At 36.0% G+C, this 25806-nt stretch overlaps 1 protein-coding gene across 1 annotated transcript; it reads left to right on the forward strand.

The window, feature by feature from the left end:
• The first annotated feature begins 10072 nt into the window (after positions 1 to 10072).
• Positions 10073 to 11756, forward strand: ugt5g2 (UDP glucuronosyltransferase 5 family, polypeptide G2). Its single transcript, XM_073829592.1, has one exon. The coding sequence runs from the start codon at positions 10214 to 10216 to the stop codon at positions 11591 to 11593; it is 1380 nt and encodes a 459-aa protein (XP_073685693.1). The 5' UTR covers positions 10073 to 10213; the 3' UTR covers positions 11594 to 11756.
• The last annotated feature ends 14050 nt before the right edge of the window (positions 11757 to 25806 follow it).

Consider the following 25806-nt stretch of genomic DNA (forward strand, 5'->3'; position numbering starts at 1 on the left):
CTAACACTTAAATTGATTTTGAGTGTGGTAATTTTAAGTTTACATTAAATTGATTTTATTAAAAATCTATTAGTAATGTACTGTAGTAGAAGTACATTTTCCCAAAAGTTGTACCTAAGTACACTTAATGTGAATGCATTATTATCACTAACACTTAAATTGATTTTGAGTGTGGTAATTTTAAGTTTACATTAAATTGATTTTATTAAAAATCTATTAGTAATGTACTGTAGTAGAAGTGCATTTTCCCAAAAGTTGTACTTAAGTACACTTAATGTGAATGCATTATTATCACTAACACTTAAATTGATTTTGAGTGTGGTAATTTTAAGTTTACATTAAATTGATTTTATTAAAAATCTATTAGTAATGTACTGTAGTAGAAGTACATTTTCCCAAAAGTTGTACCTAAGTACACTTAATGTGAATGCATTATTATCACTAACACTTAAATTGATTTTGAGTGTGGTAATTTTAAGTTTACATTAAATTGATTTTATTAAAAATCTATTAGTAATGTACTGTAGTAGAAGTACATTTTCCCAAAAGTTGTACTTAAGTACACTTAATATGAATGCATTATTAGCACTAACACTTAAACTGATTTTGAGTGTGGTAATTCTCCCAGGTTAAAAAAAAGTGCACTAAAATACACTTTATTTAAGTATACTTAGTACACTTTTCAGTAATGTACTAAAAGTACTCTATTTTCGCACACTAATTTTGTACTTATTGTACTAAAAAATAGTATTAAGTATATGTTAAGATAAACTTAATACCATCTAAGTGTACTCAACTGTGCTATTTTGAGACACCATGAAATTGAACTAAAATGTGCTTTTAACATACTATATCTGTATTTAAAAAAATATATTTAGTTACAACTAGAAATACACTTGAACCCTACTTTTGAACATTTATAAATATATTTATGACTAATTTAAAGTATAGCAATAATATATTAAAAGAATATACAAAGTGTGAAAAAAGTGTACTAAAATACAATTTAAGTACACTTAGTGCACTTCCCTAATGTACTTAAAGTGCTCTATTTTCGCACACTAATTTTGTACTCATTGTACTAAAAAATAGTATTAAGTATATGTTAAGATAAACTTAATACCATCTAAGTGTACTCAACTGTGCTATTTTGAGACACCATGAAATTGAACTAAAATGTGCTTTTAACATACTATATCTGTATTTAAAAAAATATATTTAGTTACAACTAGAAATACACTTGAACCCTACTTTTGAACATTTATAAATATATTTATGACTAATTTAAAGTATAGCAATAATATATTAAAAGAATATACAAAGTGTGAAAAAAGTGTGCTAAAATACAATTTAAGTACACTTAGTGCACTTCCCTAATGTACTTAAAGTGCTCTATTTTCGGCCACTAATTTTGTACTCTATATACTAAAAGTTATTCTTAAGTATATGTTAAGATAAACTTAAGATCATCTAAGTGTACTCAACTGTGCTATTTTGAGACACCATGAAGATGAACTAAAATGTGCTTTTTACATACTATCTCAGCATTTCCAAAAAATGTATTTTGTTACCACTTCTAATAGGATTGAAACATATTTCATAAACCTTTAAATATACTAATTATACATAAAAAATAAACTTACTGATTATTTAAAATACATGAATAATATATAACAAATGTATACAAAGCGTATTTATAATGTATTGCCCAGATATTTTTATCAATAAAAAATACACTTGTTGATTATTTAAAATACATAAATATATAACAAATGTATGCAAGGCGTATTTATAATGTATTTCCCACATATTTTTATTACAAAAAAAATACACTTGTTGATTATTTAAAATACATGAATAATATATAATAAATGTATACAAAGCATATTTATAATGTATTGCCCACATATGTTTAATAATAAAAAATACACTTCTTAATTATTTAAAATACATGAATAATATATGATAAATGTATACAAAGTGTATGTCACGCCCTTGGACTGTTTGTCTTGGTTTTTCCCAGTGTTTCCCCCATTGGACTGTCTGTTTGGTTTCTCCCATGCCCTTTTTTGGTCTTCCTGCTCATTAGTGTGATCCCCTCCACCTGTTGTTGTAATTATCTCCCCTTTATAAGTTTGTTTGATTTCCTTGTTTCTTTGTCCGGCTACAAGCGTTACACCTATGTTCCTTTGTTGTGTGCACGTCTTCTCCCGCCATTCCTGTCTATTGTTACTCTGCCTGAGGATTTATTGAAGACTTTTTATTGAAGACGTTATTTTTTGCTTTCCTACACGTTTCGTGACAACGTATTTATAATGTATTGCCCATACATTTTTATTCATTATAATACACTTATTAATTAATTAAAATATATCAATTATATATAATAAATTTATTCAAAGCGTAATTATAATGTCTTGCCCACATATTTTTATTAATAAAAAATACATTATAAATACGCTATATATACATTTATTATATATTATTCATGTATTTTAAATAATCATCAAGTGTATTTTTTATTAATAAAAATATTTGGGCAATACATTATAAATACGCTTTGTATACATTTGTCATATATTATTCATGTATTTTAAATAATCATCAAGTGTATTTTTTATTAATAAAAATATTTGGGCAATACATTATAAATACGCTTTGTATACATTTGTCATATATTATTCATGTATTTTAAATAATCATCAAGTGTATTTTTTATTAATAAAAATATTTGGGCAATACATTATAAATACGCTTTGTATACATTTGTCTTAAATTATTCATGTATTTTAAATAATCAACAAATGTATTTTTTATTAATGAATATATGTGGCCAATACATTATAAATACGCTTTGTATACATTTTTTATATATTATTCATGTATTTTAAATAATTAATAAGTGTATTTTTTATTAATAAAAAACATGTGGGCAATACATTATAAATATGCCTTGTATACATTTGTTATATATTATTATTGTATTTTAAATAATCAGTAAGTTTATTTTTTATGTATAATAAGTATATTTAAAGGTTTATGAAATATGTTTCAAATGTATTATAAGTGGTAACAAAATACATTTTTGGAAATGCTGAGATAGTATGTTAAAAGCACGTTTTAGTTCATCTTCATGGTGTCTCAAAATAGCACAGTTGAGTACACTTAGATGATCTTAAGTTTATCTTAAGGAGTACTTAAGAATAACTTTTAGTATATTAAGTACAAAATCAGTGCCCGTAAATAGAGCACTTTAAGTACATTAGGGAAGTGCACTAAGTGTACTTAAATTGTATTTTAGCACACTTTTTTCACATTTTGAATATTCTTTTAATATATTACTATTATACTTTAAATTAGTCTTAAATATATTTATAAATGTTTAAAAATAGGGTTCAAGTGTATTTCTAGTTTTAACTAAATATATTTTTTAAAATACAGATATAGTATGTTAAAAGCACATTTTAGTTCAATTTCAGGGTGTCTCAAAATAGCACAGTTGAGTACACTTAGATGGTATTAAGTTTATCTTAACATATACTTAATACTATCTTTTAGTACATTAAGTACAAAATTAGTGTGCGAAAATAGAGCACTTTTAGTACATTACTGAAAAGTGTACTAAGTATACTTAAATAAAGTGCATTTTAGTGCACTTTTTTTTTTACCTGGGTATTTCTTGTGCGTGTTTGTTTTATTTCCCTTGGCGACTCCTAGAGGCAATTATGTTAAATTGCACACTGCAAAGTATCGCACCAACACATGTGAAAAACATTGCTATTAATTTATAATTGATAAAATAGGTTAATTGACACAATATTTTTCTACCAATTATGTGATTTAGAACATATAAAAGCATTTGCAAATGTATACACAGACCTTTTGACGGGCATGTGCTGAAACTGAAAAAAGGGCACCCCCCCAACCCCTCCACCACCAAAAAAATAACACACAATAATATTCTTATATTATATTTAATTAGTATTAATAACTTTAATACAGATAATATATACATATAGAGGGTATCTTATATAGCTTATGCACATGTAAACTAATTAAAACAACACTGTGATCCACTGGGATGTCCCTCTCAATGGCTATGTAGGCTATATAATATGATGAAATGTTAATAAACTACATCATGTAATTTACAAGCATCAGCAAATTCAGCAGATAGCCATAAAATCTAAATAGAAATTTCTTATCATATATTTTACCTAGCTGACAAGGATCACTCGGTTGCTTTGTGTCAAACTAAATCACATTATGTCAGCATCACACCGTGTGGTGATGCATTATATGAATCTTTATAGACATAGGCCTACTTTAAGACAACGTTGCACTTATTCAAACAACAATATATTTTACCATTACAAGACAAAGACGTTCATCTGCTTCTGCTCTATGACTGACTGATGTGCTGAAACGTAAGTCGCCGCTGTTCTCCTCTTACCTGCATATTTACATCGGACCATTTCTTTTTTAATTCGTTCACAGTGCGATGTTCAGACCTCACTGCCTTAACCGCGTCAGCTAAACTCTCCCACTCTATTTTTTCTATTTTTTTTTTTTTTTTTTTACAAACTTGCAAATAACAGTTTTTCTCCGGTTTAGCTTCATTTGTGTGAGTGTTTGTGGCTAAGTAATCATTCCTTGATTTGTTTTCTTTGAAATCTCACACATATAAATACACCTGTGTGAATAGCGAATAAATACACTATTGAATAGTGGTCCTGATTTTATAGCAAATTTGTTGTTAGATTTTGAAGCAAAATAAAATGCATCCATTCATCATAAGAAGTACTCCACATGGCTGGGGGGTGGGGGGTGGGATAATGTACTCATTACAGATAATGTACTCACCCCCTTGTCATCCAAGGTGTTCATATCTTTCTTTCTTCAGTCGTAATGAAATTATGATATTTTTTTTTTAGGAATAAATAGTGGACTTCTACAGTGCATATAGGTTGAACTTCCAAAACGTAGAAATGCAGCTTCAAACAAGAAGGGTCTTATCTATCGAAACGATTGGTTATTTTCTAATAACATTTACAATTTATATACTTTTTAATCTCTACACACAGAGCTAGACAAGACTCACAATTTTTTTAGAAAATAACTTATCGTTTTGCTAGACCCTTCTTTTCTTGGCTGTGATCGTTTAGAGCAGTGGTTCTCAATCCTGGTCCTGGGGGACCCCTGCTCTGCACATTTTGCATGTCTCTCTTATTTAACACACCTGATTGAGATCTTCAGCTTGTTAGTTCAGTTCATGGATCTCTCTCCTAATGAGCTGATCTCAATCAGGTGTGTTAAATAAGGGAGACATGCAAAATGTGCAGAGCAGGGGTCCCCCAGGACCAGGATTGAGAACCACTGGTTTAGAGCCCTTTGAAGCTGCATTTTGGAAGTTCAAACTCGAAGGCACCATAGAACTCCATTATATAGAGAGAAATCCTGAAATGTTTTCCTCAAAAAACATAATTTTAATTGAAGAAAGACAGACATGAACATCTTGGATGACAAGGGGGTGAGTAAATTATCTGTACATTTTTGTTCTGAAAGTGAACTACTCCTATAATATAAAATAACTTTTGTTTCTTTGTCATCCTTCCATTTCAGTAAAGTCAAATCACTATGACGACTGTGGATGGCAAAAGCTTTAGAAGAGTGGCTGGGATTCAGGATTATGTGATTGCTGTCAGGACATGAATTTTTGTAAGTATGCTTAAAGGCTATACAATAAATATTACAGGTCAGTTTTTACTAAAAAAATATGCAAATAATATCACATTATGTGCATTTCTTTGGTCCTCAGGCTGCTATGGGTTCTGGTGCTTTCCTTGCTTTACCTGCACCACTGCTGGGGAGTTTGGAGAGAGCTCCTGTCTGCCTCTGGTGGACATGTTTGGGCCAGGTATAATGGCAGCTTTTGGAGTTCCAGTATGTGCGCTGCCTGTGTCTCCAGGGATGAGGGTGGCAGTTCGCCACAAATATAATGTTAGGGTGAGTTTTCCTTTCTCTCTACTGATAAAAGAGAAGCTTAAAGAGGGCTACAAAACAATAAAATTGTTTCATTTGTTTCAACAGGGCACTATCTGTAGGGACATCATGGTGTCTTGCTGTTGTGTCTGGTGTTCGTGGTGTCAGATGAGTAGAGAAATCAAAGCACGCAAACAATCCGTCACTGTAGTGACCACTCATCCCGTGATTCAAACCATTCCAATGGCAACCACCACACATGTTATCTCTACACAGTAGTCGGTTGGAGTGATCGATGTGGCACCGGCACCATTTGCTTCTACAGTCCAGGTGGCACCAATTCTGTCTGTCACAATTGTTGTTAAATAGAAGTACTGCTATTTGCAACTCACTTACTGATGATAGACATAAATATATACAGTCAAGTCAGAAATTATTCATACCCCTGGCAAATTTTGACTTAAAGTTACTTTTATTCAACCAGCAAGTTTTTTTTTTTTTTTGACCGGAAATGACACAGGCTTCTCCCAAAAGATAATAAGACAATATACAAGAGTCATCATTGTGGAAAAAAATATTTCTCAGCTTTTATTTACATTTGAACAAAAAGTGGCATGTCCAAAATTATTCATACCCTTCTCAATAATCAGGAGAGAAGCCTTTATTGGCTATTACAGCAATCAAACGCTTCCTATAATTGCTGACCAGCTTTTTGCATGTCTCCACTGGTATTTTTTGCCCATTCATTTTTAGTGATGAGCTCCAACTCTTTCAGGTTGGAGGGTCTCCTTGCCATCAGCCTGATCTTTAGCTCCCTCCACAGATTCTCAATTGGATTTAAGTCAGAACTGCAAAACATTAATGTTTTTGTCTGCTAACCATTTCTTCACCACTTTTGCTGTGTGTTTTGGGTCGTTGTCGTGCTGAAATGTCCACTGGTGCCCAAGGCCAAGTTTCTCTGCAGACTGCCTGATGTTGTTGTTGAGAATTTTGATGTGTTGCTTTTTTTTCATGGTGCCGTTTACTGTGATTAGGTTCCCTGGTCCACAGGCTGAAAAACACCCCCAAAACATTAGGTTCCCACCACCATGTTTGACAGTGGGGATGGTGTTCTTAGGGTTGAAGGCTTCTCCTTTTTTACGCCAAATGAAGGCTACAATTCAATTTTTGTTTCATCTGACCATAAAACAGAAGACCAGAAGTCTTCTTCTTTGTCCATTCGCAAAGGCCAAGCAGGCTTTTGTGTGCCTTGTCTAGAGAAGTGGTGTCCTCCTTGGTCTGCGTCCGTGGAACACAGTAGTGTGCAGTGTCCTCAGTGAGCTCCTTTGTCTTAGCCATGACCGTCCACAAACCAACAGCAGAGAGCTTCCGTTTTTCACCTGTTGATTAAAACAGCTGTTCCCAATGAATCAGGGTAATTAGGATGCTTTAGAACAGCTTGGACTATTTGGAATGGTATAGAACTTTGGATTTTCCCACAGACTGTGACAGTTTGCAAAGGGTATGAATAATTTTGGACATGCCACTTTTTGTTCAAATGTAAATAAAAGCTGAGAAATATTTTTTTCCACAATGATGCCTCTTGTACATTGTCTTATTATCTTTTGGGAGAAGCCTGTGTCATTTCCGGTCAAAAAAACAAACAAACAAAAAAAACGAATAAAAGTAACTTTAAGTAAGAATTTGCCAGGGGTTTGAATAATTTCGGACTTGACTGTAGATACACTATATATACTATACCAATTGATGCATAGTGTAATATCTAAACTTCTTTAATGATTTTAAGTGAATGTCTTGGGTGCACTGGGAAAGTACCTGTGTCTTTTTATTGTTTGTTCTCTGATGATTCTTGATTAAATATTTGATCTTGATTAAATAATTGATCTTGTCTGTGAATAAAAATCAGTTAACTCACAACTCATATCTGAAGAAAACTAATAAACTGTTTACAGGAATAAAGGGATATGCTATTTGTACATTTGCAGTATACAAAGTGCTTCAAAATTGGAAACAGAATGAGATTTGTCTAAAGCATTTAATTGTAAGTAAAGTGGTAGTATATAGACAGACGTTTTTTAAATTTAAATGTGTTTGAACAATTAGAACAGCACAGTTTATTTAGAATATTATGCTGGGCAGACAAAATTGGGGCTGAGAAATGTTTCACAACAAAACAAAAGAGGGAATTATGCTAAATACAGAAGCTAATCTCTCTCTATCAGAGACTGTGTGAAGGTTTTTTCTCTTATTTAGCAACTTTTTTGTGTGACTGAAACAAGAAGGCTCAACTGAGGTATGTGACCTAAACAAACTATTTATAAAGTTTTGTTTAACTTGCATAGTTTTAATTAATTCATCATATATATTATGCTATACTATAATATACTAAATATGCATAAGAGAACTTAGTCTTTACATTTTAGTCCATTTTTAAACGTTGGGCAAGTATGTTCTGTACATTTTTTGTACTGGAAAGGAAGTAGTGATTTTCATGCTGATTATGTTTTGTTATTCTGAGAAAGAGAGAAAAAAGAGGAATGTGTCGATTCATTTCCCTGATTTTCCTTAGGACATCCCTTCTTCTCTTTTTACCGTGTGGTTATAATGGTGACAAGATCCTGGTTTTCCCTGTTGATGGCAGTCACTGGGTGAACATGGAGGTACTGATCTGAATATGCAGGCACAGTAGATTTGTCAAAAGATTGCACTGTTTCAGTTCACTGTTGCTGGTGCAGAAGCCTGTTTTCACCTCAAAGTAAAAATAAAAAGGTAATTTAAAGGAACAGTTCATCCAAAAATAAAAGTTTGTTAAAACGTCACTCACCCTCAGGCCATCCAAGATGTAGATGGATTGTCAATTTTGAACTATTCCTTTAAGACAAAGCTGCATTAATAATAAAACAAAGTCACAATGAACTACAAAATGTGAAGTGTAAAGTCACAATTGAATAATGTGAGGTGAAAACTGACTTCCATATGCCAGAGCTCCTCTGGAAATATAGTGGAGATCAAAATTAGAGAACAACCTATATTTTTCACTGCTTAGTCCTGTTTGAAGTTGTCCTAATGGGAGTAAAAGTGCAGTTTTTAAAGCATTTTATAAATTAATTGTATTCTGAAACACAGTATAAAAAACTTAAATGATATACTTATAAAGAACTCTGATCAAAATTAGAGAACACTTACAGATACCTCCAAGTTATTGGTGTTAATCTGGCACCTGGTGCTAATTTCTTTAATTACATGACAAACCCTATTTAACTAGCAGCATTCCTCCACATTTCACTGCGATTGTAAGATGGCGGGCCACTCTGGGTGACTGAAACCTTGTGTGACAGTTGTCCAGATGATGACCAAAAGGATGACCCATTCAGCCATTGCATGAGAAGTTGGTCATTCCAAATCTGTGATTTCGCAAATATTGCTGGTTTATAATGACACTAATTCATTCAAGTTCCCCAAAAAAGGCTAGTCATCCATGTAAGACAAATGCACAAGAACAGAGGATAATGCAGAGACTCTCAATAGGGAATCGGTTCAGCACTGCAGCTGGAATTGCTTGTTAGTTTAGCGCTGAAAAGGGCAAAGATCTGTCTCTGCATGTTTAAGAGAAGTCAGACTGAAAGCACGCCCTGCAGTGACCAAACCTCTCATCAGCAGAAAGAATTTAAATCCATGGCCAAACTATGGAAGAGAGTGGAAGAAGAGTGGGCCAAGATCACACCAACTCAGTGTGAGAAACTAGTGATGTCCTGCGGCCGCTGATGTGCTGAAGTCATTCAAAGCAAGGTCCTCTACACTTCCTACAAATTTCTGACAGCTGTAACCCTCCAAAATTTTAGTTGTAATCTTCTTTCGTGCGACAGTGGTTGCTGTTCTCTAATTTTGATCACTGTTTTTGAGCAATGAAGATTAACAATATTTCGGAAAAAATCAAGTATTGATCTCTAATTTTAATCTCCACTGTACAAACACAATAAAGCGATCCAACTTGCTTGGTATGATTAAACCCAAAGTGTACTGTATTACTGCCCACTAGGTGCTGGTGAAGAAGCTCCACTCTCATGGACATGAGCTGAGTGTGATACGACTGACGGACAGCTGGTTCATCCAGGAGAATTCACCTTACTACACTTCCATTACGGTGAAGCTTAAGAAGAAATACATAGGCCTGGACTTGTTCGAGAACGCAGTACAAAGAATTCTTGAGGCCCGCAGGAAGGGACCGTTAATGGGTGTCCTAGTCCAAATGTCAGAATTTGTTGGCATCATAAAGGTGGCTCACATTGCAAACTGTGCCATGCTCACCACCATGCTGGAGAACAAAGATCTAATGACACAAATAAAGATGGCAAACTATGACTTGATGCTCACCGACCCTGCCATGCCAGGTGGGGTCATCCTAGCACATTACCTGCAACTTCCAATGGTCTATAATGTCCGTTGGATGAGTTTTGGAGAAGGTCACTTCTCCATCGCACCTTCTCCCATATCCTATGTGCCTGTGCCTGGCTCAGGTCTAACAGACCGAATGGGTTTGTTAGAAAGAACCCGTAACTTTCTACATTATGGGTTGAATCTCATTCAAGAGCGCTGGTTGTTGATTCCCATGTATTCCAGCTTGTTGCTCAACTACTTCCCACCCGGCGCCGACCTTTTAGCCATGCAACGTTCGGCAGAGTTCTGGCTTGTCCGTGTAGACTTTGTGTTTGAATTCCCACGACCCTCCATGCCAAACCTCGTCTACATCGGTGGCTTCCAGTGTCGTCCAGCCAAGCCTCTCCCTGCTGAGCTGGAGGAGTTCATACAGAGCTCAGGAGACCATGGAGTGGTCGTGATGTCTTTGGGAACGCTAATTGCAGGATTGCCTCGAGAGGTCATGGAGGCCATTGCCACAGCTTTTGCCCGCATCCCACAGAAAGTGATCTGGAGGTTTATTGGTGAGAGACCTTCATCATTGGGGAATAACACTCTACTGCTTCAATGGATACCTCAGAACGACTTGCTCGGCCATCCAAAGACCCGTGCTTTTGTGGCTCACGGTGGCACCAATGGTCTATACGAAGCCATCTATCATGGGGTGCCAGTTTTGGGACTCCCTTTGCTATTTGACCAGCTAGATAATATTGTACGTCTTGAGGCAAGAGGGGCCGCACGGATGCTGGACGCAGCTACTTGTACCACAGAAGAGTTCTTTGAAGCTTTGAGTGATATCTTAGAGAATCCGACGTATCGTCAGAACATGCAGGAGCTCTCCAGTTTACATCGAGATCAGCCTCTGCATCCTCTGGACAAAGCAGTGTACTGGATCGAGTTTGTCTTGCGCAATAAAGGTGCACCCCATCTGCGTGCTGAGGCCTACAACATGTCCACATACTCCTACTACTGTCTAGATGTAGCTGCATTGGTTCTCCTCACACTTCTGCTGACTCTGGGAGGTCTCTACATAATGTATATACGAAGACGGAAGAGAAAGACAATCAAGGGAGCGAGAGACGGCAACAAAAAAGCTGTAAAGGAAGGCAGTAAGAGGCTGAAAGAGACCATTAATGCTTCGAAAGACAGCAGTAATATTCCCATTTCAAAACTAAGAGCAAGCAAAAGAATTTAGTGAACAAGGCAAGGAATCCAGAGAGCTATATACTTCAGTCTTCTTTATTATATTTTTCTTTCATTGTTTTTTCTTCAGCATCCTTCCCCAAGTGTTATTTTTAACTAAAGCAAAAAATATTAATATTGTTTTTGGTAATTGAAATAAAGCTGAAATAAAATGTGAATATTAGATGAAAAGCTTAGAAATGTTGCCTTGGCAACCAACTGAAATAAATAAAGTACTAAAATGACTAAAAATGAATTATTAATTATTAATTTTTTTTAGAAAAATAGATAAAAGGACGTAACAAAATGACTTAAGCTTAAATTCTAAATATTAACATATTACTAAAATCTAAAATAATGCTGCTTTACAATTCTTTCTTTTTCAGTTTTTTTTTTTTTTCAGTTGGCTTTTTTATTTTGATAGGCTGGTGGAGATGTGACAGAAAAGTAGAGAGAGAAAAGAACAGGAATGGGAGATGACCCAGCTTAGACTCAAATCACCCAGATATCACACATACGACTGCAAGATGTCTGTTAAAGATCACTTGATCTGGAAAGCATCTGCTGTGTACAAACATCTGGCAGACGTCTGTAAGATGTCAGTTTTACATACATTCTAAATCTTAAAGACATCTAATAGATGTCTATTTGACAAATGTCCCATAGATGTATTGCAGATGGGCACAATCCCTGATAGCACACATACATCACGGAGACGGCTATTTGACGTCTGCATTTACATCTGCAACATGTATTTTTTAGAGTGTTTGCTCATCTGCAATACGTCTATAGGACGTTTCATATCAGATGTCAAATAGATGTTTACTAGATGTCTTTAAGATGTTTAGGATTTAAAATGTATGTACAACTTAAAGATGTCTGACAGATGTTTGTACACAGCAGATGCTTTCCAGATCAAGTGTGATCTGGCATCTGGGATGTCTGTACATGACATGCTAATATTTCTTTCTTTCTTTCTTTTGTTCTTTCTTTTCCTTTAATTCTCTCCCCCTATTTCTTGAGCTCTTGCCAACTTAACTGTATGTTGGTGATTAGGTGCAGATCCCTTCCTGGAATCCTTGAAGTAATCCTCCTTTTTGCACACAATGCATTTAAGGGCATTTGCAAGAAGAAAGAAAGAAAAAAAGTGAGTCACCAGTGATAAACAGCTGCTGGTCACTATTCTGGTATGATGTAACTCTTTGCAAGATGTGAATGGTTGTATAAGCTAGTCAGCCTGTTCAGGATGTGACATGCAGTGCTGTGTTGAAAGCTTACAGAACATCTAATCATTTGTAGCTCCAGCAATGAAACAATTTGATTGTAAGCATTCACAATTTCGCTGTGTAAAACATGGTTGATTAACAATGTAATGCACAACAAATGCTCCAAAAAAAACGGTCTTATCAGAGTCCAAAACAGCGGGTTTTCTTTTACCACGCATTTATATTTTACAGCTGATCACCAGGAGATGGCGCAATGGATATATTCGAAGTAGTGCTTGGATTCATTTCTCCAATCCAAAATCAGATTACATCCTATGTTCTTTTACATCAGCTTGGTGCTTTTTATAAACCATACATCAAAACGCCATGGTTTCATTAAAAGTAAGATGATCACAAACCTGACCAAAACGATGCGTGTCACAGCACTTTCTCTTTACCAGCCAGAGGAGGACATCCTTTTCTCCAGATATGAGACAGGAGATGGCTGGAAGCACATGCAGGGACAGAATGATAAAAAGAAGACAAGGCAAGGATGAGAGAGCTCTAACTGATTGAGGGGACATTAGCCTAGGCTGTACTCGCTAATGTATGCTTCTAATGACTCGTTATCTCATTATCAATCTTATTCTCGCTCATCTTTTCTTTTCCTCACTCTCTCCCCTTCCTCTATCTCTCTATCTCCTCCCAATCGACCAGCAATGATGGGAATAGCAATTAGGACGCTAGGCTGCCAAATGGCTATTTTAATTAGCCTTTCTTAGCAAAAGAGAGAGAGAGGTGGGACGAGAGAGCGAGTGAAAGAGAGAGAGAGAGAAAGAGACTAATGTTCTTCATAAGTGCTACAGATTAGAAGGTCATTAGGCTTTTGCTTGAATTAATGATTAGGAATTCCTGCAGGTCACAGAAACTTATTACACAAGCCTACTTAACATTAATAGAACCATCCTATTTGTGTTAAACACAAAGAAATTAAAACTAAAAACCAATTACAAAGAGATGACATTGTCTTTCGCTCTCCCCCTGGTCACCCATAACGTAGAAGCGGTGTAAAACTCTCTGGACAGTAGCCAGAGAGTCTAGTCGCAGGAGAACAAATGATCGCGTTTCGGTCGCTCTCTGTCGTTTCGTACCACGTTTTTTTTCCTTCTCAGCTTTCAATATCTTCTGCTTTTCCACTATGTGTCCCGTCAGCTTCAGTAAACCGCGGTGTTACTCCGCCGCTCCCCGCTCATTGTTGGTACGTAATTTTCTTCACACGCACAATGCAACATTCTGTGTGTTATTTGTTCATTTGTGGCTTGTTTGGGACACGGGCTGGTCTGGCGAAAATCTCTTCAGAGGCACTTCCCATCCCAAAAGAGATAGACTACTCATTTCAGCCCTCTCTTAGACTTATCCCCCTGACGCATAAAAATGGCAAAAGCGCGCACACACAAGGCCTACTTTTATGTGCGCAAAGCGTACATACAGAACAAATACATATACATCACATAGCAAAAATAATAAATGTACAGTGTACATCATAAAATCATAATTAAAAATATGTCTTCTAAAGCCATACCAGAGATTTGTGCGAGGAACCAGCTGAAATTTAAGTCAGTGATAATCTAACCCCTCCAGTGAGCTGTTAACTGCTACAGTGAATCAATGAATGAGTGAGTTAAACTTGAACCAAATGAATTTGATTCATTAACAGATCATTCAGTCTGTGTTTGTGAAAGGAATCATGATTCAATGAAAGGATCAGACTCAAAGGAACACTCTTTAGAAAAAAAAAAAACTACAACCCTACTAACAAAAATATGTTCTAAGAACGTTCCCACGAAGTTATGAAAATGTTATTTCTGAATGTTTTGTAAATGTTTAAACCGTCCAGTTTTTTTAATGTTTGAGAAACATTCTAATTTACCACACTCAAAAAAATAATTCATTGGATTAACTCAATTTAATTGAGGGCAAGATTTCCATGGGTAACCCCAACAAATTCATGCAATGAAATGTAATTGCGAATAGTTGAGTTAACTCAACTTGATCAAATATCGTTTCAATGAAATTGATACATTTATGAAGTGATTCTTTTATGCTTGTTGAACTAAAACTAAAGCATTTAACTAGAAAATAAATCATTAGGCAGAAATACTTGTACATTCTAAAATGATACATTGGATTTACTTAATTTATAAGGAATTACCCAAACTTTTTTTAAAAATCCAAATAAATAAAAGATGTATAAAAAAAATTGTCAACATTTACTATTTCTATCCAGTCCCATGCAAAGCATTTTGGGAAGGGGAAATCCATTTCCTAGTTACACAAGTAAAATCATTTATGTACTGTCAACTCAAATAATTAAAGTGAAGTGGTTGTAAAGAATTGTGTTGGATTAACTTAATTTACTTAAGTAAATTGAAGCATCAAATGTTAATTTTGGCCTACTTAACTGAAACATTCTTCAAAATGAAAATATTGAGTTGAGTCAAATGCAACTGTTTCAAGTCAGTTTAACACAATGCTCAATGTTCAAATGGAAAACCTAACACAATGGTGTTAAATGAAAATAACTTTTGTGTTGCAGAATCATTTTTTGAGTGCATTGTCATAATGTTATGAGAACCTTATATTTGAATGTTCTCTCTATGTTTGAAACACCCATATTTTATGTTATGAGAAAGTTTTTTTACTGATTATACAAACATTAAAACTAAAAACCTCAATCATCTACAAACACCAAAACAACGTTCCTTTTTTTAACATTACAAGGACCTCAAACGTGTACAAACAACATCAAAAGAATGTTCAGAGAATGTTGTCATAAGAACGTTACCTTTTACCATTACGAGAACCTTAGTCATGTACACACAACATAGAAAACGTTCCGAGACTGTTGTTATAAGGTTTTCTCCTACCATTACAAGAACCTCAATCGTGTACAAATAACATCAAAATAATGTTCTGAGACTGTTAAGAACCTTTTCTCTTACCATTACGAGAACCTCAATCGTGTACAAATAACATTAAAAAACGTTCCAAGACTGTTGTTCTAAGAGCGTTTTCTCTTACCATTACGAGAACCTCAATCATGTACAAATAACATCAAAAAGAATGATGTTGTCTCTTAACGTTATGAGAATGTAAATCAACCATTAATAATGTTATTAGAACATCCTATAAACATTATTTTAAGAATGTTCTGTCCTAACTTTTAAATACGTTTGAAAAAACGTTAATGAAAGTTGTGGGAACGTTCCCCCAGTAGCTGGAAAAGTCATGGGATTGCTCTACTGTGTTTCTGACTGGTTATGTTTATACATATACCCAAGTAATTGAAAGCTCTAACAATATGGATCATAAATTCAATATTTCTGTCATTTGTCTGCTTAACGGAGGAGAGAAGTATCCTCAACTGAACACAGTCCACACTTACACTTACACACAAAAATAAAGGTTCTTTATTGGTTTCATGAAGAACTTTTAATAGCCATGGAACCTTTTTTATTGCACAAAAGGTACTTAATAGTGGAAAATGCTCTTCAGATTATTAAAATGTTCTTCACATGGCTGTTTTGGGAAATGTTAATTGAAAGGTTCTTTGGGGAACCCAAAATGGTTCTGAACTGCTGCAAAATTCGCCTTTTGGAACCTTTACAATTAAAGTTAAATTTTATAAACATTTTAAGAGGGATATCAAGTACCTGTTGAGAGTGCGTTGACAGTCTGAGTAGTTGGATGTTGATATATGAGCTCCCAAAAAATCAATAAAGTGGTGGCATTGAATACATTTTTGACAGTTACATATATAAAAAAAACAAATGGGTAGGAATAAATAACCCTAAACTCTACAAACAAAGAACCATTTTATCATGAAAGGGTTCCTAAGGATATGGTTGTAAATACTGTATGCAAACAATCCCTAAAGAAGCAATTTTTTTTAGAACGATTGATTTATGAATTTAATGAACTCTAAGGGCGGATGTAAGGATTTTTCATAAATTGTGATTTTAAAAGACCTAAATATAAAAACATGAGTCATACAGGCTATATTTTATGGTTCTTTTGAATCTTTCTCGAATGCTCTTGTATTTGCAAGGAAAAAAAACAAGCAATTTCATTACGTCCATACATTTATGGACGGCCTTTACAGTTCATGTATACAAAACAATAATCATAATGTACAAACCCTCCTATTTTAACAAATAAACATCACAGCAATTCCTGTGGCTTTACATTGTGGTTGTATTTGTATAGTGTCCCTCACTTTTCTTTCTTTCTCCCTGTCTCTTTCCTTCTCTTCTTTATCATGACGTGCCCTGAGGTTATGATAGTTATGATTTATATCGGACTGTTTTGAGATCTCTCTCTTTCTCTGCCCTCTGTCTTCATCTCTCTTTAGCTTTCTCATTCCTCCTCTCTCCTTTCTAATCAGTTCTCCTTGCATCCCCCCAGGTCGATTTGGGGAGTAATAATGAAAGAGATTTAACCCTTTAATGTTCAACCGCTTTGACCCCAAACACCTCGCCTCCATCGTGTTTCACACCCACACACATAAATAAATACACACATTTCCGAGTGTGGATCACAGCACTGATTGCAATGGAAAACATTAGATATTTTTTTTTAGATAATTGGACAATTGCTGGCTTCACGAATCCATGTGTTTGTGTATTTTTCTCCTACACATTGTCCCTTGGATACACCTGTTTTTATTCTTGCTGTCTGCGATTTCGTCTACCTGCCCATCTGTCTGTCAGACTCTCGTTCTGTGCATTTAAACCCCCGATGACGTCACGCATAAACAGGATATCTTCCCACCTAATTATGCGCTGTTAATTACAAATTTGGACTAATGTGCTTAATTAGACGAACATCATTTGCTCTCAGATACAGGACATCTTTTTTTGATTTAGAAAATGATCTCTTTAACAAACAATATGACTTAATTGCAGACATTTGCATAAACAAATGAGCTAATTAATTACAAGCAAGCACTTCCTGATGAGTCGAAGGACAATGAGACTCCAAATGTTTTCCTCAGGGATACAGAAGGAGGGAGGGAGGGAGCGAGAGAGAGAGAGTTTAAATGAAAGTTTATGAGCTTGTGAGCATGCTAATATGACTGTGTGAGCATGAGGAATTATGTATGTGTGAGAATTTGCTATAAATGTCCAGATAAATAAGTTTAAGTAGCTTACTTATCGGCTGTGGTGGTTGGGCTCTGGCAATATATCTCTGGATGGTATCGGTGTAACACTTAAAATCCCTTATTCCCTCTCTACATTCATCTCTCTCGTTTTCCCCTCTATCTCTTTTTCTGGAGGGTTTGTAGATAGAAGGGCCTCTCCCCTCCTTTTCTGTGTTGGAATTTAATATGCAACTTTTTATTGGAAAACAATCGTGCGTGCCTGCGTGAATCCTGACCGCAATATATCTGTTAGTGCAACTAATCCGATCAGGCCAGAGAGGGCTATTTATCACTGCAAATCCAGGGCATTTCAGCCCACATTTTATTATTTTAATATATTTCTCAGCTATTAAATCACCAAAATGATGAATTAGAACTGTCTGCCACGCTTTCAGCTGCATGACAGAAAATGATGCACTACCCAATTTGAGTGGTCATTTGGACTTTTTAAAGACAAAAAATGATACAGGAAAAAGTCCAATATTTTTGTGTTGTTACGTCTCTGCCGCCCCATCCCTCCGTCTCCCCCCTCTCGCTGGCTGTTTTTAATAAAACACTCTAAGTGAGCTTTATTGCTGTGTTAGAGAGGGCAGGATCACAACTATCTTTAATATACAGCCAATTACCAAAGACACACACACAAACATACACGCTCACACACGTACTTATGTGCACACAAAGACAGGTACACCGACACACAACTTTGTCTCTTAATCATAGCGGGCAAACATTAACAAATATTCAATCTGTATACACCCACACTTCAAACGCTTGAAGATGAAAATTTATGGTAGGTTGCCAGTTACCTGGGAGAGGTGAAAATATGAATGGAAACACATATTTTAACTTTCTTTACATCTCATGCAACAACATTTACACTTATTTAGCTCTTCATTTACAATTTATCTTCTTTTCTTTCTTTTCCTTTCCTTTGTGTTGTTCTTCTCTCAAATAATGGGTTTATGCAAAATCTACCAACATACACCTCATATGTCTGGACGGAAAAAAAAAACACTTAAGTTGTTTTTCTAATAGATTTGTCCTAGACTTAAAGAAATTAAAAAATGAAAAAAAAAAAAATAATAATAATAATAATATTCCAGGATATCCGTTGTGGCACTGAATTCATACCTACAGTTTTGGTATAAGGAAATAAGCCATCTTAAATAAATTCTAAAATGATATATGTGGCCCTGGACCACAAAACCAGTCATAAGGGTCAATTGTATAATCTGAAAAGCTGAATAAATAAGCTTTCCATTAGTATATGGTTTGTTAGGATAGGACAATATTTGGATATTTGGATCTGAGATACAACTATTAGAAAATCTGGAATTTGAGGGTTTAAAAAAATCTAGATATTAAGAAAAACGCCTTTAAAGTTGTCCAAATGAAGTTCTTAGCAGTGCATATTACTAATCAAAAATTAAGTTTTTTTTTTCATATTTACAGTAGGAAATTTACAAAATATCTTCTTGGAACATGATCTTTACTTGACCCATACAATGTATTTTTGGCTATTGCTACAAATATACCTGTGCTACTTAAAGGCACTTTTTGCCGCTAGAGGGCGCATATTCAAAACAAACAGAAACAAAGGCATAGTTTGATGATGCCGTGATTGAATGTGAACTTATGGGAGTTTGTTGTCTTTATCCCCACAGCCGATGAAATCCGTCAGGACTCGGGCAGAAATCATGTTCATGGATGAGCTAATGTATTAAAAACTCTTGAGTGTGTTAAAAGTTCTGTTATAACGCTACTCTGTGTGTTTGTCACCTGTCTAATAAAATGCATAACATATTTAAATGTCTTTGAGGTTTCCATGTTTTCTACTTAAATTGAGGGTGTATGACATAATTGGCAGGTGTCGCAATGACACGGTCCGTTAGTTAAAATTGCGTATTTCTCTGGATTTAAACATTCTTCGAAACATTTGGAATAATATAAGTACACAAGTCAGCAAAATATATAGCACTGTTCTAGTGGTTTTTGGATATTTTAATCAAAAAATCTTACATATTGTGGTTTTAAGACTGGTTTCGTGGTCCAAAGTCACATATATGTACAGTATGTACACACACACACACACACACACACACACACACACACACACACACACACACACACATTTCAGCAACAATTTCAAACAACATTTGCACAATTGTTTAAGCTCGCTAAACAGGCATTTTCCAGCAGAAGTCGCGTTGGTGAGAAGGTAACAATAGCAACAGCAGGCTTCTCCAGCACTTTCCGTTACGACGGTATATCGACAAAAATAATCTTTATTGTTTTCCATTAGGACGGTATATCGATAAAAATAAGTATTCTAATGTTTAGCACTTTACATGCTTCACAAATGAGTTGTGTTTAAAACTCTATTTTTGTTCAAACGCAAATGTACTAAATATCTTTATCCAAAAGACAGTTAAGTTTCTGTCAGGCCTCAACAGATTGCATTCCGAAAATTACACTAAACTTCGCTCCCCTTTGAAACTTTGAATATTTTGCGAAGTGCAATAACACACGTATGGTCTGATTTGACTCCAGCATTTGCAGGTATGGTGCTTCACCACCGAGACCCATCACATCAGCACATCGCAGCTTCAAGCACTTAATCTGCCAAGTACACAATAATTACTAATTACCTATTAACTAATTACTTTGCATCCAGCATCTGAAGGCAATCAAAATTACATTAAGCGTGTTGTATCTCCTGTCCACTCGCTGCCCCCGCCCCTCCCCTTTAATGCGGCAGTACACTGCCGCTCCAGTAGGGGGCGTCAGTGCCGCAGGTGGGTGGTGGGGTACACACTGCTCTGGGACAGCTGGCTAAAGCCTTCAGACCCCATGAGTCCTCACACTAATCAGCTCAGAGCAGCCAGAATCAATTAGCACCAGGAGGGGGGGGTGGGCGGACGGGGGGAGACCCACAGAGGACGACTGGCCCCACACCTGGCCTGTCTCTCTCTTTCTCATCTAACGCACTGCTCTTGTCCATTCAGTCATCCATCCATCCATCCATGCGGATCCTCTTCTAACAGAATTGTTTTTTTTTTTCCGATCTTCCTGACTCTCTCACTCTCTTGCTCTACCTTTTAAAGATGTGTGTTAATAACTTTTAAATAGTCTGGCAGCATAGGGCCGTAGGGCTGGTTACCCACCTTATTGCTCTCCTCTTCTCTCTAGTGCGTTCATAAAGTGGCTCTATCTGTCCCTCCTGTTCTCATTCACCTGTACGCTCCTTCCCCCTGCCCACATCCATGTCCATTTCCCGCTCTCTCCGTACAACAATAATAGCGAAAAGATGAAAAACTTGTTTTGAAAAGCATTATGGGATTCGAGAATCTCCCCTCTCTATTTCAGCTAATCTATTCCTCAGTGCTGCTCAGAGAGTGTAAATGATATTTTAGCATGTTCATAAAATACCGTGATATATTCGCAGTACAGCACGTATTCCACTTTATGGTTCGCACTGTCATCGTCTCTAACTCAAATAGAAACATTACATTGAAACAAATTATTGCGCTGGAATAACACACATACACGCGGCAATGGAAATTTATTTTCCTCTGGCGAAAACTCTATACATCAAGCGAGGTACAGTATGATACAGTGTGTATTATAAAAGCACATGTATCATCTACAAGACTCTGCACTCTTGTTTGAACACACACGCACGCAAGCAAAGTGCAGTCGGTCCGAAAAGTGCTTTATAAACACATATAATGATAAATCAATAACGTCTGTGCTTCAGAGTCGACAGAGACGCTGACCAGCAGGTGTCAGTCTGCCTTCCAACTACCGACCGCATGGAGCAGATGGACGGAGAGGGCAACTTTTCAACTCCGAACGGCGCGGACCGCACAACCTTGCCTCGAATAACGAAACGGGAAAAGTTGAAGGAGCAGAGGGATGGAGAAAGGGATGAATCGAGGAGAGGGAGTTGAAGATAGCCTTCTCCTACTCTCACACTAATTGCGTTTTCCCTGAGCAGAATTGAGTTCCAGAGAAAGAGAGAAAGGCCAGAGGCTTTTCATAATTGTATCGACAGGAAAATGAATATGATGAATGGCGTTCATTCAGCGCGGCCAGGATTTATTGTCTTATCCTCCGGGCGTTAATCGCTCTGAAAAGTGGGGAGGAGGGAGAGAGAGACGGGAGGAGAAGGAGAAGGAGATAGAGAGAGAGAGAGAGAGAGAGAGAGAGAGAGAGAGAGAGAGAGAGAGAGAGAATAACTAAATCCCAAACCCCTGTCCTAACAGTCCTCTCCCAAACTTATGTCAACTTGCAGAACCCCTTCATTACAAACTGTTCTGGCCACACGGAGCCCCGCCCACACGCTTTGATTGACACCTGAGGCTCGCCGTTCACCTGTGGGACATTTTGAATGCATCGAAGGAGAAAGCTTCTGAATTTAATCAGGAGTCTTTTTTTCTCCATCCAAAATGCTCAATAATTCTGAATGAAAGTTATATTTGGAATTCCAGACAAAAAAGACCACAGAATCGTTCAAAAACGCTCTATGCAATTTTTTCGCACCTCGCTGTTTCTCTGTCGCTACCCAGTTTTTTTCTCACATTCGGTTCACACATGCGCGTGCACACACACATTCATACACGTCCCAGATAAATCTGGTTGTGGATGCTGTGAATCCAGATGAATGCTCAGCTCATAAAGTGTGTGTTTGAAAGCCATCCATCATGGAGATGTCAGAAAGAAAAGAGCAGAAAGAACCCTCTCCGAGTCTATGTGTGTGTGTCCATTGGCTCATGAGTGCTGCTGCTTTGCAAGAGCATTTAGTGGACATTGCTAAAACTAAGTATGAAACGCACATTTTTAATTTGGCTGAAACATGTTGAAGGTTGTAATAAGGAAAGTATCACAGTTTTTCTTTTATTTCCTGTAATACACTCACTATACACTCACATTATCACACATAGTTGATATAATAATCAAACCTGTATGTCTTTATTTAAAATTCAATTCAATAAATTCAATACAATTCAGTGTTGTTTTGGACCCCACTGACTCTATAAGTAAAACAGTTTCTCAAAATATCTTCTTTTGTGTTCCACACTCTTAAAAATAGGTTCCGAAAGGGTGTTTTTGCAGTGATGCCATAGAAGAACCAGTTTTGGTTCCCCGAAGAATCTTTCAGTGAACAGTTCTTTAAATAACCATTTTGAAGAACATTTTAAAAATCTAAAAAACCCTTTTCTGCATTTGAAAGGTTGCATGGATGTTCAAGGTTCTTCATGGAACCATTAATGCCAATAAAGAACCTTTATTTTTAAGTGTGGAAAAAGGCATACTATTTTGGAATTTTACTTTTAGAAGAACTATTTACACAGAATATACTAAATTCCACAATTCATAACAAAGAAATGGCAAGTACCAGTTAAATGTGACATTTTGAAGTAAAAAGGCTACTAATATTATTTTCTCATAAAACATACTATAATAATCTTTGTTTAATGTACAACTTCGAAACTTAATACATTTTTAATATTTCAATTTGTAACTAAAATTCATGTAGTACGAACAAACATGAAAAAAAAAAAAAAATTAACATTAACCTAGATTAATAAATAATGTAATGCTGTTCATCTCTTACAAAAATCAACTATGGTTTTTACCACAAACATAACACAAATATATTTATATGTTTTTTTATGGTTTTGCTACACTAACCATAGTTTAACTATGGTATTTGTAGTAAAACAGTGGTTATACAAATGTGACCCTGGACCAAGAGTCACTTTTCTGAAATGTAGGTGCATACAACATCTGAAAGCTGAAAAAAAAGGCTTTCCATTGATGTATAGTTTGTTAAGCTAAGACTATATTTGGCAGATATATAAATAATTGAAAATTTAGAATCTGAGGGTGCAAAAAATTAAAAATATTGAGAATACCGAAGTTGTCCAAATGAAGTCCTTAGCAATCAGTCTTACTAATCAAAAATTAAGTTTTGATATATTTTATGATAGAAAATTTACAAAATATGGAACATGATTTTTACTTTATATCCTATATATGATTTGGCTTAAAACGAAAATTGATCATTTTGACCCATACCATAGGCCTATATCCATGCAACTTATGACTGGTTTTGTGGTCCGGGGTCACAAATGGTAATCAACATGGCAAAAAGACATAAGACGTAAGACATTATTAGCCCACAATGGGCTACCTAATGCTAATGCTAACGCTCCCTAACTGAGCCTCGCTGTAAAATCTTGCTATTGTTTTTCTCTGTCCGTAACTCAAACTCTTATCTCTTAAATCCCACAGTAGCCTCATGTTAGATGTCAGCACACACATACTCGAGACAGCAAACAACATTAATAGAAAATCCTATAACACCCTCAAACCAGTAGAAGAGTCCATAAACTGCGCTACAAGTTTATGTCAGCACCTAATGTAACTTAAACCTGACAGTTAACTCTGTAAACAGACGAAAACCGCTTGGAGGGGAAAACAGCTATTGCTACTAAAAGAAAACAGGACTAAAACTAAAGCCCCAAAAAGTGACAAAACATGAAATGAACGGACTGGAAGTGAGCGGAGATGGATGAGACATAGGAGGAGACAGCGATGCCTCGGGCTACGCTGAGAGACGATGTGTGTGTATGTATAAATGTGTGTAGGGCAGGTGGGACAGCAGGGAGACTGGTGGCTCAACAGCTTGCTCCACCCTGAGGGCCCAGCGTGCTGGGAGGAGCAGGGGCTGTAGCCGAGGCCTCTGCCAACGAGAGGGGCAGTAAGACTGGTGGCAGCTGGTCCACGCTCCCTCCCCTCCCGCCGACAGGCAGCAGGCAGGGTGAGAAGGTCAAAAGGCAGTCGTTAGGAAGACAAAGAGAGGCACAGCGACACACTGCATAATCGCCTTTTATTGAGTGCCTCTGACACGATTCACGGCGAGGCTGACACTGACGCCACACACGCGCAAAACACACACACACGGACTCAGCGTATCACATGTACACAGAGATAGAGGAACATAGAAAAACACATCGCACATGTAGCAAGGTTATAATTAAGCAAGATAAACAACCTGAAGGTGATTGAGAATAATAATTACAATTATAATGTACCATCAACTAAAGTTGTTCTCCAGGCCAAAGTTCTTCCTGCAGCTGCCCTCCTCAAACATGCACCCCCAACTCGTCTGCCCCGTCTCATCTGCCATTAAAGCGAAACAGAGCCACGCACTCAACCATCAGAGCAGCGGTTCTGCTCTCCACATGCCACAGATCTACCATCCCCTCCGGCACACACAGTGTCAGTCGACTTTCCGTGTACAGCCATCACATCTGGCCGTTTGGATGATGGCTTTACCTGCAGACCTGTTAGAGCAACTGGTTATGTTTGATATATAATGTTCTGTGATCATATAATGACTGCGATTAATGTTTACCTTATTAATGCAGATGAGAATATCATGTTGAAAAACAAAGCAAAAGAAAAATGCTAACACATTACAATAAGGTTCATTAGTTAACATTAGTTAGCTAGATTAGTAAAAATGAACTAACTAAGAATGAATTCTACATCAGTGATGATGAATGATGATCAGTGATGAATTCTACATCATTCATTAATTTTAGTTAATGTTGTGTTTGTTAACATCAGTAAATGTACTGTGAACTAACACGAACAAACAATGAAAAACTGTATTTTCATTAACAAAGATAAATAAATATTGTAATAAATGCATTGTTCATTGTTTGTTAAGGAAAATGACACCATAAAAATGCAGGTACATAAAATACATTAATGATTAATTGTAAAATAATGTTATATAATATAATAATC

This window comes from Garra rufa, chromosome 23, assembly GCF_049309525.1.
Source record: "Garra rufa chromosome 23, GarRuf1.0, whole genome shotgun sequence".
In the NCBI taxonomy this organism is placed as follows: Eukaryota; Metazoa; Chordata; class Actinopteri; order Cypriniformes; family Cyprinidae; genus Garra; species Garra rufa.

Coding starts and splice junctions, on each gene's coding strand:
- ugt5g2 (XM_073829592.1), top strand. CDS start 10,214: ATGGGTGTCCTAGTCCAAATGTCAGAATTTGTTGGCATCATAAAGGTG.